This window comes from Alexandromys fortis, unplaced genomic scaffold, assembly GCF_014885135.2.
Source record: "Alexandromys fortis isolate MF-2015 unplaced genomic scaffold, M_Fortis_MF-2015_v1.1 scaffold_31, whole genome shotgun sequence".
Classification (NCBI taxonomy): Eukaryota; Metazoa; Chordata; class Mammalia; order Rodentia; family Cricetidae; genus Alexandromys; species Alexandromys fortis.
The window spans coordinates 10,067,208-10,081,115 of NW_026067974.1; the positions used below are offsets into that span (position 1 = coordinate 10,067,208).

The 13,908-nt window shown below is 46.1% G+C and overlaps 2 protein-coding genes across 6 annotated transcripts in view; both read right to left on the reverse strand.

Moving 5' to 3' along the window:
- Positions 1-5,753, reverse strand: part of Fbxl20 (F-box and leucine rich repeat protein 20) — a 61,272-nt gene extending 55,519 nt beyond the window's left edge. For 2 of the 5 annotated variants that reach the window (XM_050157165.1, XM_050157167.1), the window contains exon 1: positions 4,348-4,699. In XM_050157165.1, the coding sequence (XP_050013122.1) occupies positions 4,348-4,395 (48 nt within the window). In that variant the 5' untranslated portion in view covers positions 4,396-4,699. Of the gene's footprint in view, positions 1-3,586; positions 3,887-4,347 lie in introns of those variants that run through there. The other 3 variants (XM_050157166.1, XM_050157168.1, XM_050157164.1) reach the window with 2 other exon arrangements.
- A 122-nt stretch (positions 5,754-5,875) lies between these two features.
- Positions 5,876-13,908, reverse strand: part of Med1 (mediator complex subunit 1) — a 42,899-nt gene continuing 34,866 nt past the window's right edge. The window contains exon 16 of the mRNA XM_050156814.1: positions 5,876-12,184. Coding sequence (XP_050012771.1) covers positions 8,938-12,184 — 3,247 coding nt within the window. The 3' untranslated portion in view covers positions 5,876-8,937. The remainder of the gene's footprint in view (positions 12,185-13,908) is intronic.

Genomic DNA, 13,908 nt, shown 5'->3' on the forward strand with positions numbered 1-13,908 from the left:
AACGATATGAAAAGATTAAGTGTAGAAAAATAGAGATTGGTGAGCTGGAGAGACGGCTCAGTGGTTAAGATCATTTAACTGTTCCTGGGGGGGGGACACAAGTTTGGTTGCCAACACCCACACCAGGGAGTTCATTATCGACTGGAACTCTAGATTCGGGATCCTATTTCTGACTCTCACAGCACCTGCACTCCATGTATATGCACATGCACACACATATACACTCACAAATTTAATCTCTAAAAACCAAAACAAACCCCCTCTAGAGATTAGAATCTTGGTCCTCTACTGTTTTGTTTTTAGAGACAGGGTTTCTCTGTGGCTTTGGAGCCTGTCCTGGAACTAGCTCTGTCCAAGACCAGGCTGGCCTGGAACTCACAGAGATCTGCCTGCCTCTGCCTCCTGAGTGCTGGGATTAAAGGCGGGTGCCACCACTGCCCACTTTTTGGTCCTCTACTGTTAAGAGGCACAATTTTAATACCTTAACCTCTTGGGTCCTAACTTTTCTTGAATGTAAGATAGAAGTATCAAAATTAAGATAGCATGTGGGGTGGAGCCTGAGGACTATTGGAAGTTTCATGCTAGCCTGGGTTACACTGTGAGTTTCTGGCCATCCTGGGCTATCGTGGGAAACCCTGACTCACAATGTGGGGCTGGAGAAATGGCTTGATAGTTAAGAGCACTTGCAGCTCTTGCAAAGAACCTGGATTCAGTTTCTAGTGCCAAAAGGGTACTTCACAACCATCTGTAACTACAGTTCCACAGATCTGATGCCACTTTCTGACCTCTGTGGGCACCAGGCAAACGTGAAGTAAACACAAATGCATGCAGGCAAAACAATCAGACACATAAAATAAAATGTATCTTTAAATTTTTTTAATTAAAAAAAGACACAACGTAACAGAGCAGGAAGCAGGAAGTTTTACAGCTCTGGATCTCTTTCATTCCCTATCCTGAACTCACCTACTTTGGATTTACACAGATGCTGCATATTTGACTCATATAACCAGTGATTTCTTAGTTTTATTTTTTTTCCCTTGGGGACAGTGTTGGAGGGCACAATGTTTGAACAGGGTCTCACTCTACAGCTCAGGCTGGCTTGGAACTCAGTATATAAACAGGACAGACTGGAACTCAGGGGCAAATCCTGCCTCAGTCTCCAAGAGCTAGGGTTACAATTTGCAGCCACTAAATTCAGTTTAACGTAGAAACTTTTTTGTGTACCTGGCTCTGAGAGTAAGATATAAAGCATGCGGCCTCTGGTCACAATATTCAAAAGTACAGAAAAGAAAACAGCCCCAAACTGGACACTGTGGCACCTGCCTGGCATCCCAGAAAGCAAGAGACAGTGTAAGAGGATGACTGAGAGTTCCAGGCCAATGTTGGCTACATACTGAGAATTCGTCTCAAAAAAAAAAAAAAAAAAAAAAAAAAAGAAGGCTGGGGGATGCAGCTCTTGTAGGGTCTTGTGCTGGCTCCCCAGCACCACAAAGACAAAACAAAGAAACACACACACAGGGTGGGGGGGGGGGACGGGACAGAGGGGGGGAGAGAGAGAGAACATTAGAACATTCCCCATAAAAAGGTTACAATGAATCAAGTATGCAAAGAGAAGTCTCTTTCATCTCAGGGTGGGGAAAGAATCTTGCATTTGTATTAGTCATGACCACAATTTGAAATTAGCTATTATTTTCTATATAGATTTCCTCAACTTACAAAACTTCACATTCTGAGCTTACCGACTTAGAAATAATCAGCCCCTTATAAAAGATTATCTTAGTTCTGAGGATTTTGTTTCGTTTTTGTTTTGAGACAGTCTCTGTGTCCCTGGAACTCTCGATTGTACACCAGACTGGCCTTAAATATGCAGAGATCAGCCTGTCTCTGCCTCTTGAGTGCTGGGATTAAAGGCGTGCAAACCACAGGCTGGCAATTTTCAAGGTTCAAAATTTCATCAAGCCGGTCATGGTGGTTCACATCTCTGTGATTCCAGCACTTGGGTGAGTGGAGGAACACCTCAAGGACTACCTGAGCCCCAGACTCAAGAAAAAAACAAAACAAGTAACTATTTGAAAGTAAGAAGCAACAATATAGTTCTAAAGCATAAATGACAGTAAGTCTTTTCCACAACCTAAAAGGGAATAATAGCAAATTGGTAAAGAACTCACTGCAATTCAGGTTACACCCCACTCAATTTTCAGCATTTTGGACTCTGAGTACCCCTACACTGCCAAAAGTCTAGTTAGTAATTTCAAAGGTTTTACAATAGTACTGAGTTTGAAACTGCCATAAATTAATCTTATTGGATGCTCCACTTTAGAGCAATACAACTTCCTACATAGGTCATTTTTATTTTGCTTCCCCCCCCCCCCCCCCGCACCCCATCCCCGTGGTTAAGCTACACATAACTCTAGTGTAACCAAGGACTTTGATTTTCTCCACTTCCTCACTGCAACTCAATACTGTAACTCTGAATTTAAATTTCCTGCGCAGGTACCCTACCTTAATCTAGCTGTGACTTTATGCTTTTTTTTTTTTTCTCCTCATACTCTTAAAAACTACAAACACTAAATAGAGGTTCCATTCCTAGGTAAGACTTTCACCCCAAGCCCATAAACTTCTGCCTCGTTTTCATCTTTCAAAAGAGAGGTGAAGGAAAACACTGCATGTTAAAAATACGACGCACGAGGGGAGGAGAGAGAAACACCAGTGAGAAGTACGCTGGGACTGGAGTGATCCCAGGTCGGCCTGAGTCTCTGCCAGAGAAGGCCAGGTAACATTCACTCTTGCTGTGTAAGTTTCTTTGTCTCGCAGCCTACCAATGAAGCCTCTTGCACATTATTGTACTACTGTATTTCTCAGTAGTTACAATACTTCTCAATGGGATCCCTTGCTCAGTCCGTGAATCCTCTTTAAAGAGCTTGCTGACGATCTACTGTTCAATTCCAAGACTACAAACCTCCCACTGCAGAGGACAAACCTAAGACAAAAACAGAAATGAATTCTCCGAAGGCTCTTGGACCTTCCTCACGGTCTCTGAACCGATATCTAAGTTACCAGTAACAATGACCCACAAAAGTACAGACTAAACGGGGAAGAGGAAGTATCAGAACAATATCCAAAGAGCACCAAAAACCCGACAGTCGCCTCTAGCATCCCAGTTTCCCACCCCCACTTCCTACTTTCACCGAGGACTCATCGATTCCCGCTCGGGAGGTGGCAAACGCTTCACGAAGGCAGCAGGCGCTGAACAGTCGGGGACGGGTGCTTTCACTGCGTGGTGGAAGGAGGCTAGCCAAGGGCTGGGCAAAGAATGGGAAGCTGAGTGTTATGGGGGAAGGGGGGGATTTAGGGCGCCAGGGCTAATCCCGTCCGGGGCCGGCGGATGGAAGGGGCAGCGGGCGAGCCTCCCGTACGGCGAGGCGAGCCGGTGCACGGAGCTTTCGGGTCGCGAGCAGGGGAGGACGCTGACTGCCCCACCGGGGGCGGGTGGCGGGCCGCACAAGGGAGGCGACTCCGGTAGGGCGACTGTTTGGGGTGCGAGAGCTGGCCTTCCTCGCCACCCGAGACCCCTCCGAGCTCACACCTCAAACCTGCTCTTGGTCACTCCGTTCACGTCCCTCCTCATGGGGCCAGCGGGTGAGGCCCGGGCAGGGCGCTGCGGCGTGCGGAGTGCAAAGACAGGGGCCAGGGCAGGCCCGGGAGTTCCGGGAGCGGGAGGCGGCGGCGGCGGTAACGCGAGGCCCGCCTGTCGGACGCGGTGGACAGACCGCTCGAGTCCCGCGGGGCCTCCACCACCGCCCGCGGCGTCCGCGGCCGCGACGACTGCCAGTCGCTAGCTCGGTTCTCCCCAAAGCCTCAACTTCAACCCAAAACAAAAACACTCCCCACCTGCCAGCAACGCCGCTCCTCATTGGGCAGAGCCGCCCGGGCCTCGGAACGCCGGGGGAGGGGAGGAGCGCTCGGCGGCGGCGGCGGCGGCGCGAGCCCACCCCTCCCCCACCGGGCGCAGCCCCGGACGGTGAGCCCGCGAGCAGTCGGAGCGTGGGGCGGCCGGCGCGAGCCCACCGGGACGAAGAGAGGCAGGGGAGTGCCCCAGTGTGCGTGCGTGCAGGGGGGGGGCTGTGGGGCGGGTGCGAGTGCGCGCGTGCTCGCGGACCGGCGTGGAGAGCAAAGCGGGGACGGACCATCACCGGAACCCTCCGAAGACTCACCGGCACGCACCGACCCACGCGGAACCTGAGCCCTCAGCTTAGTGTCCCCAGCCCTAGTCTAGTCACTTCCCCGGCGGCCTGAGCTGGCACCCACATCTTCCTGGCCCCCCAACTCCCGCCCTCTATCACTCACTGTCGCCTTGAACCCAAAGTGCAGCAGGCGGTCCCTGCTCGGAGCCATTTTCCTCCGTTTTCTAGACGTCTCTGGGTTGGGGTAGTGCTGCCGCCGCCGCCGCGGGTGCTGCTGCCGCTGCCTCCCCCGTCCCGGTGAATTGCATTCCGGGGTGCTGCGGGGAGGCCTGGGGGGCCGCTGCGGGGCGGCTGTCTCTCAGTGCCTGGCTGCCCAAGGCATGAGCTGGTGGCACTAAGAGGCTGACCTAGCGCCCAGCTCGCCCAGGGACTGGTAGCGAAGCTTCACCTCGGGGTCAGGGGGTGCAACGCCCCAGCACTGCACCCATTCCTTGGGCCGGGGGAGGGGCACACGCCGGTGGGGTGGGGGCAGGCTAGGCACAAGGGCCTGTGGCATCCCCGCCCCTCCGGCCGGTGGCGCCCAATGGGCTGTAGTGGCTGCTTGCCCTCCAATCAGGGCGCTGGTTGGTGAGAGTCTCAACCTGACGCCATTTCGGCGGGAGAAACAAGCATGTAGGAGCGAGTAGGCGGGGGCGTCTGCCCACAGGAAACTAGGGCTTTCATTGGACTAGGATATAGAAGCTAGTCCGTGTCATCCTATTATTAATGTAAACTCCAGCCTTCAAGATTCCTAAACCTATGACCTATTGTCCATGAATCAGGAAACAATCTAGAGTGAGTTGCCCCTTCAAAGAGAAACAAATTACATAATGTACCAATCCTGAAGTATTAAAAACTATCATAAATTGCGCCTGTGCTCTATGAGGCAACAATACTGCTTTTAATTGCATACTCAAAGCAGTTATGAGTTTGCCTTATAGTCTTTGGTTTTAATTAGAATCCGATAAAGATGAAAATTTACAAGTGACAAGTGCTGCGAACCTTTAAAAAACTTTAGTTTGCTTACCTTAAAGCACTTAATTTTTTTTTTTTTTTTTGAAATAGGGTTTATGCAGTAGCTCCAGTTTTCCTGGAATTCAAAGGATCCACCTAAGGTGTGAATCACCACGCCTGGCCAAACTTTCTTTTTCCCCCTAAAGAGGACTTCCTACACAAACTTGGTTCAAAAAATTCATTTCTTGGGCCCACAAAAACCTAGGTCCACGTTATATTGTCTTTGAATCTCTTAGGTCTACCAACTGTGCATTCCTGTGGCCCATTTAGAAAACTGCTTTTTATTAATTTGGACTTTTTTTTTAATTTGGACTTTTGAGAGGCTTACCAAATGAAAATATTCAAACGGTAAGACTTTACGGTGATGACTCATCCCTGCCATCCCACCACTCAGGAGGCTGAGGCAGGACTGCTAGCTCTACATCATACTATGCTGCATAGCAAGTTCTCGCTCGACACTGTCTCAAAGAGACAAATCTCAGAACAAAAGACCATCACCCCAACTCTTGGGAAGCGAAGGAAGGAGGATAGAGTTCAAGGTCTGGCTAGGCTACATAAAACCTAGTCTCAGAAAACAGAGGTCAGCCTGGTCTACATAGTGACCCATTTTAAAAACAAATAAAACTTTCAGAAGCCCATTACTTTTTATCAAAGAAATTTATTTGTATGTAAAGCAACAGTTTTTTGTGATGTTTTAGAGGGGGGGAATCCCAGAATTTGTCCACTTTCAAAAAATGAAAAACAAAACAAAATATTTACAGAACAGCCATACACACAGAAATCAAATCAGAACTACTGTAAAGACCCTTCCCACTGCTCCTGATGGACATTTCTAAACTCAGAATTTAAAGCTCTGCTCTATCACTGAGCTTGTTTCCCAGCCTAGTTTCTAAGATAACACTTCCTGCCCCTCCAAAAGTTAACTCAAGACAAATAATTGGGGGCAGGGCTAAAGAGGAAAATAAAATACAAAATGAGATTACCCAGGGATTGTGAATGTTTCCTACACTGACATCTGCTGTGACTCAACTTTGGATACTATGTGACTCACTGGCTCCTCTGAAAATTCACGATATTGCTGTTCTAGATTTTCAGACCTTGGCCTGACAAAAGGAAAATCCCATTCAAGAGTTATCAACCTGAAGCTGGCTTTGGCAATTATATAAGGTCCCCTTCCTCACCTTGGAAATACTTGTTTTAAGATACACTGAATTTGAATCTGAAAAATTCTTGTACATCAGAGCAGACTTTGTCCAACAAAGACCCTTAACATGAAGCCAGAAGACAGAAGAATCAGGTCAAACTAAAAATACAAGAAGTCCAGCAGCAGCAAACAGGTAGATGTTGACTTCATGTCCATGCCGTCTTTTGGAAACAGGAGACTGAGTACACCTGGATGGGAGGGAGGTGTTCCAGGCTTGGTTTTTTCTGCTTCTTCTCCTCCACCCTGTGGAGAAATGCAGTGCTCCCTGGTTCCCAGGCAGGGTGAAGCAGTTTAGCCCCGGCTCCCTGTTAAGCAAGTTCAGATGCTGGGTCATTGAGTGGGGTGTGCCCATCGACATTTCAGGGGCTTATCCTTCATCCAGATCCTAACTCGGGATTCTTTGATCTGGGATGAAGACAGAAAGAGAGAAAAAGCTTCCCAGTTTACTCATTTTGGTATTTGTTGGCTCTGCTTGGGGGGACTGAGCCCCTTATAACTATGCAGTACATTTCCCCATGAGATCATCCCCACCCAGAACAAACTTTAACACCATATAACTTTAACTTTCCTGCAGAAACTAAGAGGAGAGGATTCAGAACCAGGTGACAGACTTCTGAGAAATCCAACCTGGCTGTGTATCTGAGACACTGCCACTGCATCAGCACCACAAGATAAAGACTCCAGTGTCACCTTGCTCGTGTCCTCGTTAGTGCCACCCAAGACAGTGAACTCTGAGAGGGTAACAGGTAACTTTTCTGGCTCCATTTTACAAAGTTTTGTTTCCTATTTATTGCCTTGGGACACAGAAATGGCAGAGTTGTTGAGAACCGATGACCAGAAAAGGGAGAACGCCACAGGAAATGAGAAACAGTCAGGAAGGAAAGCCACAGTACATTTTCCAAGTCTATGCTAACTCCAACCTGCAGAGTGTTGGATATAGAAATCGTCCGCATCTGATGAAGTCACTCCACTTATAACATACACAAACATGAATCACCTGGCTTTTTTTTCTTTTTGTAATCCAGAAGAGTTGTGCTGGGGATTATGCCCCATCCCGCTGATAAAGATCCTGAACGGAATCATCAGGAATGGCACAGTGCAGGTGGCAAAATCAAAGTAAGGCCGCGGATTTTTGAGAGGACCCTCCAAATACTGAGAACTTCTGTTGCACTCAAAACGGTCTCCTGGATTTCTATATTTATGAGAAGGGTTTCATTTGATGTCCCTCAGAATCCAGACTCAGACCTGTTTCTCCAAAAAGGTCCAATTGTGTGCTACACAGTAGCAAGGGTTATCTTCATGCTCACTTAGCATCCCAGGCCCGTTACTTCAAGTGAGCTTGAAATTGTTTTAAGTGAACTATGGCTGCATTTTTTAAAACTGTTTATCTCGGGGAGCAGACAGTAGAGTGACTTAAGTCTGAACTCTTCCTCCTCATGATGAAGAGAAACAGAGTCCAGCTCTTAGGAATGGCATCAGCTCTCCTGCAAGCAAAATGCTGGGATGTAGACTTTTGGCACATTGTGGAACTAGGAGAACTATTAGTTCTATAATGGTTTTCATACCTTAGGGTTTAGAATCTGAAAACCCTTATACCCCCAAAAGCCACCCTTCCTTTTTAACAACAACAACAACAAAAAGATAAATCTTTTAACTGCATAGGGAGGTAACTTCTATTATTCCTATGTCTGAACCCTGTGAAAAACCTCCAAAGATAATAGTTTTGGTTTTTCTATTTAACTCCAAAGACAGGCTCTGATTAACCTGTGTGGGCTTGATGCTGCAGCATCAGCAAAAGCTGCAAGCTCCCCACCACCAAACAAACCTTGCCCTTCCTGCCTTATCATTCTGAACCATAACCTTCATAGATTTAAGAACAAACATTGCATAAAAACAAACATTAAGGATTAAAATATTACAAATAAATAGCTAAAATAATTTTCCCTCCCCCAATCACTCCTACGAAACAGACACCAAACAATGCTTTAAGTGTCCAAAACTGCCAAAGTCCTTCCCTTGCCCATGCTTCAAATGGACAACTACCAAAGGTGAACAACCTTCATGCAAATGCATCAAGGAATGTATTGCTTTTTCATTTTTCTGCCCAGCCCTTCAAATACATGCACTAAAATGAGTTTAAAGCATGTCCTGAAAATGGAAAAAGGGAGAAAAAATATATATGAATATTTCCCACAACAGTTTTCCCTCCCTTCCCTCTCTATACCCTTTCCCATCCCTCCCTATCTTAAACAAGTATTTTTTTTTTTAACATTTCTTTCTGGCAAAGGAATATGACTTGGTGAATAAGCAACCCCATGGTCCCTTTAGTAGGGCTTAGATATACTTTTGTAAATGTACCCGGCGTGGTGTAGAGGCCATGCCCATTAGGAATCTCAAGCACAAATCAGGCCTATCTGACTCACCCCTTGTGTTGGTTTACATGTAAATGTATCATTACTTTCTTCTCTAGACTTATCTGTTTAGAAAAGAAGGTTCTTAATTGCCAATCAGGGCCACATCCATAAGATCATCATCTTCTTCCCCAATCATAAAGTCAGGGCTGAGCCTTGAAGGCCTGTCTGCAGATAAGATTGGGTTATTTGTCATAGATAATGTCTGATCTGAAGAAATGGGTGATTTAGACCAATTCTCTGGCTTGATGCTGTGAGACTTTTTCTTGTCTCTGTCTTTGTCTCTGTCGCGGTCTCTGTCTTTGACTTTCTTCTTTTCCTTTTTGTGCTTCTTATGCTTCTCTGTGCTGTATTCTGGAAGTGGTCGGACCCCGTCATCGGAGCTCGGACTGTTCTGGTAAGATTTCTCTGCTATGGAGGAGCCTGACTCACTTTCACTGTCCACATTCTGGGGTGTATAAGCTGGCGACTTACTGTGGCTGGGAGAACCACGCTCATGCTTTGGAGTGGAACCACTGATCAATGGAGAACCATAGTTTTTTGAAGAGGCTACTATCTGTGGCCTCAACCCTTCTCCACTACTTTCTCCTGGTTTCTGTAGAGTCACTTTGGCTTTAATACTAGGGGAGCCTCCATCATGTTTGCTGATGATAATTTTTGCCACACCCGTGCTCCCCACATTTTTTGACTCTGAGGTCTTCTTAGAAGAATCCACTGAGCCTCCAGAAGTAGAAACCTTTGATTTGTCTTTATCACTTTTCTCACGTTTGCTCTGGAATTCCCCTCCTGCCACATTATGTTTAGAGGACATGGGATGGTTAGAATTTGTGCTTACTCCCATCTGACTCTCCATTGGATCCTCACCCCCAGGCCCACTGGTGACAACCCCGTGCTTCAGCTTATCTATAACAGCTGTCAAGGAAGGCTTCTTATTCCTACTGGGAGATTTCCCTTTGGAACTCCCATGCTGATTCTGAGAGGATGACATGGAAGAACCACTTGAGGAAAACGAGGAGGAAGATGGTGTACAAGAATTAGATGCTGGGGGAGTTTTCTGAGACATTGAGCCTGAGGATCCTGACCCTGAAGATGACTTCGTGCCAGAACTTGAACTAGTTCCTGACATATGAGAACCACCAGAACCTGAACTGATAGGGGACTTGGCTTTAGAGGATGGGGGAGTCCCAGGAACAGGCTTCATTGGAGAGGCAAGCTTATCTGATCCTCCAGGAGGCCTTGAATGAGAAGGGGATATGTTTGGTTTACTTATAGAAGGATTCATAAGTGATGATGGCTTGCCTTGAGGTTTCATCTTGGTACTGCTAGACCCACTGCTCAGACCATGTTTGGTAATGGGAGATGAGCCTGGCTTTCCCCCAGTCTGAGATGAATTTTTTGACTGGCTGGATCCAGAGGACCCCTGGCTAGAATACATACTGCCACTTAGCTTGGAACTTGATGAGCCTTCAGACTTACTGCTTTTCATCTTGCCTGAGGTGGAAGCAGAAGACGAGGAAGAGGAGGAGGAAGAATGACTATGGTGGCTTTTACTGCCAGAGGAAGACACAGAACCACTGCTGGTGTACTGACTGTGAGAGGAAGGCTTGCCCACCATCACTGTCCCCTTAGGAATCTGAATAGTGATTTTGGGGATGGGTGGGGTGGCAACACCTGGGGGAGTCTGAGACCTTCCTGAACTGCCTGGAGATTTGGACCCACCTGTACTGGTGGGTGGGGTGAAAGGCCTATTAGAAGAACTGTGAGATGGAGACTTGCCCTCAGTGTCTGCTTTCTTCCGCTTTGGAGGCTTATCTTTGCTCTTTCCATCATTGGAAGGAGTTCGGCTGCGCTTGCCTGGTTTGCTGTCTAACCCAGGGCCTGATACACTGCCAGCACCAGTGCCATTACCTTCCTTTACCCTCTTTTGAGGTTTTTCTTTCCCTAGTTCTCCTGTGGTCATTAAAGGACTCTGACTACCACTGTGGTGTTCCATAAGATCTGTAGAACCCAAAGCCTTACCAGCTACTGATATAATACTGAAGTCAACTGTGTCAGCTTGGCTACTGCTCTTAAATTTTGTCTCCCCATTATCACCCCCAAGTATTGGCATCCCCAAAGTATTTAGTGCCTGAGATGCAAATCCTTTGAAATCATCATTATCCCCACTCTGACTACTTTCATCAAAATATTCTTCTCCAAAACCACTTTGGCTTTGGCTGTTCAACAAATCAGGATTGAAATCTACTCCATCAGGGAAAAAATGATTGGTAGGAGAATCACTACTGGGGCTTGCAGCTGCATCAGCAATAAGGTCAGCTGGATCAGTGTAAGGATTTTCATTATTATTAGTTTGAAAGACATCAGAGTCAAAGAGGGCACTCTGAGAATGCCCAGAACTTGAAGAATCTCGAACAGGGGTGCCAATAGGTGGGCAATCATCACTAGTGCTGGGAAGCTTTGAGGCTTCTTCTGCAATGTCTGAAAGGATATCAGTTACATCTGGGCCAATGCTGTCTGAACTGGATAGTCGGACCATCCTTTGAATACTGGGCTGGGGGTGAGGCACTGGTTGGGGGTAAGTTGTAGGGGGAGTACTACACTGGCTTGGAGCTGGAGTGATATGTGGTGTGTCCAGCGCATCAGCCGTCATGCTGACATCAAACATAGGATTCTGGGAGTCGACATCCATTGAAAAGAGCTCTCTCTGAAACTCGTCTTCAGTCTGGTGCTTGGATTTGTCAGGTGGTACTCTTGATGATTTCTTCTTCTTGGTCTTGTTGCTCCCCGAGCACATTTCCATCCGGGGTGATCCGGAAGAGGAGTTCTGCCTTTCTAAAGGGCTGCTTCCATAAAGGGTTGAGAAATCCTGGGCAGGGTTATCTTTAAGAAGGTTCATGAGCATCGGGTGGTTCTTGGTGTTGCCGGCCATCGAAGAGACAGGTGGCGGCGTGTGATGAGGAGGGGTCGGACTCGAGCCAATGGTAGACCCCCCGTTCCCTGTGATTTGCAACAAACTGGTAAGAATTGGGTTCTGAGACACCTTGCTGAAGTCCTCCCCATGGCCCACCGACTCATGCCGATCTCTGATGCTCATGCTCATGTTAAACAAGGTGGTAATGGGACCCCCCGGAAAGGTGTTGGTTGGTGTGGTGGTACCACTCATTGGGTTGTTGCCTGTGGCCATGCCATACCCTGGGCTGCTAGCCGGGGGCAGGTTCTTTTTCACCATGTCTTCAACTGTCTCTGCAATGAGGGACAGTGCTGGGGTGTCAGCCTGTATGGTTTCAGCCTTCCTCCGAATAGCCCTCATCGTCACAGGGATGGACATACATCTGTAAAATAGGAAGGAAGAAAATAAGGTAGCACTGGATTCATGAGCTGATGATTAAAACCTAACATTTATTGGGAATAAAGAGCTGGACTTTTGTCTGAGATTTAGTTAAGCCTCACGAGGCTTTAGTTAGCAATTTTCAGATAAATAATCTGTAAGACAAGAGTAATTTTACCAAGTTCTAAAGCTTTGCATATATTAATCCTAAAAAGAACTGTGATTCAGTAAGCAATTATTAACTGCTTATGAAACACACACTAAAACTAACCCAAAGTCCACAAACAGTTTACAGTGAACTAAAGAAGCTGGTCCTCAAGCATGGGCAGGACAAGAACTGTGAGTTCAAAGCCAGTTTGAACTACAACAGCCAGAGACCCTGTTTCAAAAATAAAAAATATGGAGAAACAAGGGAAGGAACTGGAATGATAATGAAACATAGTAAGAAAACGCCTTCCTTTTGGGGGCTTCACATGGCCACAGGTGATACAGCAAAAGGACCTGTGAAAAGTACTGATGCTGCTGTGCAGCACTGCTTACTTCTAGATCCCAGGTAAATTTACACTATGCACATACTTTTGAAAAAATTTTGCTTTAGTATGTATGTCAGCAAATTCTGTCCCAAGCTAAACAACTTATATGTGTTCTGCCTTAAAGACACTAATTTTTTGATATTTTTTGCCAGATATATGTAAAATGAAGAGCAGTGCTACAATAAAATTTAATGGGCATCTATTAAAATGTATTTTGAGGCGTGGGGATGTGACTCGATTGTTACAGTGCCTGCCTGCCATGCACACGGTCCTGGGCTTCCTCCACAGCACAGAATAATCCAGGAGGCTGGGTCTCTAAGGAAAGCACTCAGGGAGTTGAAACAGAATGACCAGGAGTTCAAGGTCATCCTCTGTCACATTATCAAGGCCTGCTTGAAATACAGAGGCCCTGTCTCAAAACTTAAATGAACAACATTTATTTTTAAAAATAGGCTGTCAGCCCTCTGCTTTAGAAAGAAGTATTAAAAAATTACATATTAATGTTCCCAGGAAGCTGACGTAAATATTACTTGCCACGCATTGCCATTTAAATGGTATATCTCTTAAAATGTGATAAAATAAGTTAAAGAAAAAAATCTTTAGACCAGCCATGGTGAGACCTGCCCTTTCAACTCAGCACTCCAAGCAGAGGCAGGCCAATCTCTGAATTCAAGGCCCACCTTTCCTAAATAGCAAGCTGTAAGTTGTATGTACGCAATAATGAGAACCTATCTTAAAAAAGAAAGAAAACATGCATCTTTTTCCAGTTCTCTCTCTCTCTCTCCCTCTCTTTCCTGAAAAGTATTTTAATGACAAGGCTTGTAATTACGAGTCTTGGGCTGGACAGGTGGCTCAGCAGGTTAAGAGGCTGTTCTTCCAGAGGTCCTGAGTTCAATTACCAGCAACCACATGGTGGCTCACAACCATATGTAATAAGATCTGGCGCCCTCTTCTGGCATATAGGCATACATGGCGGTACAGAACACTGTATACATGATAAATAAATCAATCTTAAAAAAAGAAAAAAGAAATTACCAGCCTCATCCCTATGATTTTCACAGTAACAAACAAAATTCACATTTTTTTTAAAACCAAAAATATAGTGAATTCAAATAAATGGCAATGTTTTTCTTTTAATTTTTTGAGACAGTTTTTTTATCTTTTAAATTCATGTTAAAAATAAAAACATATAGCA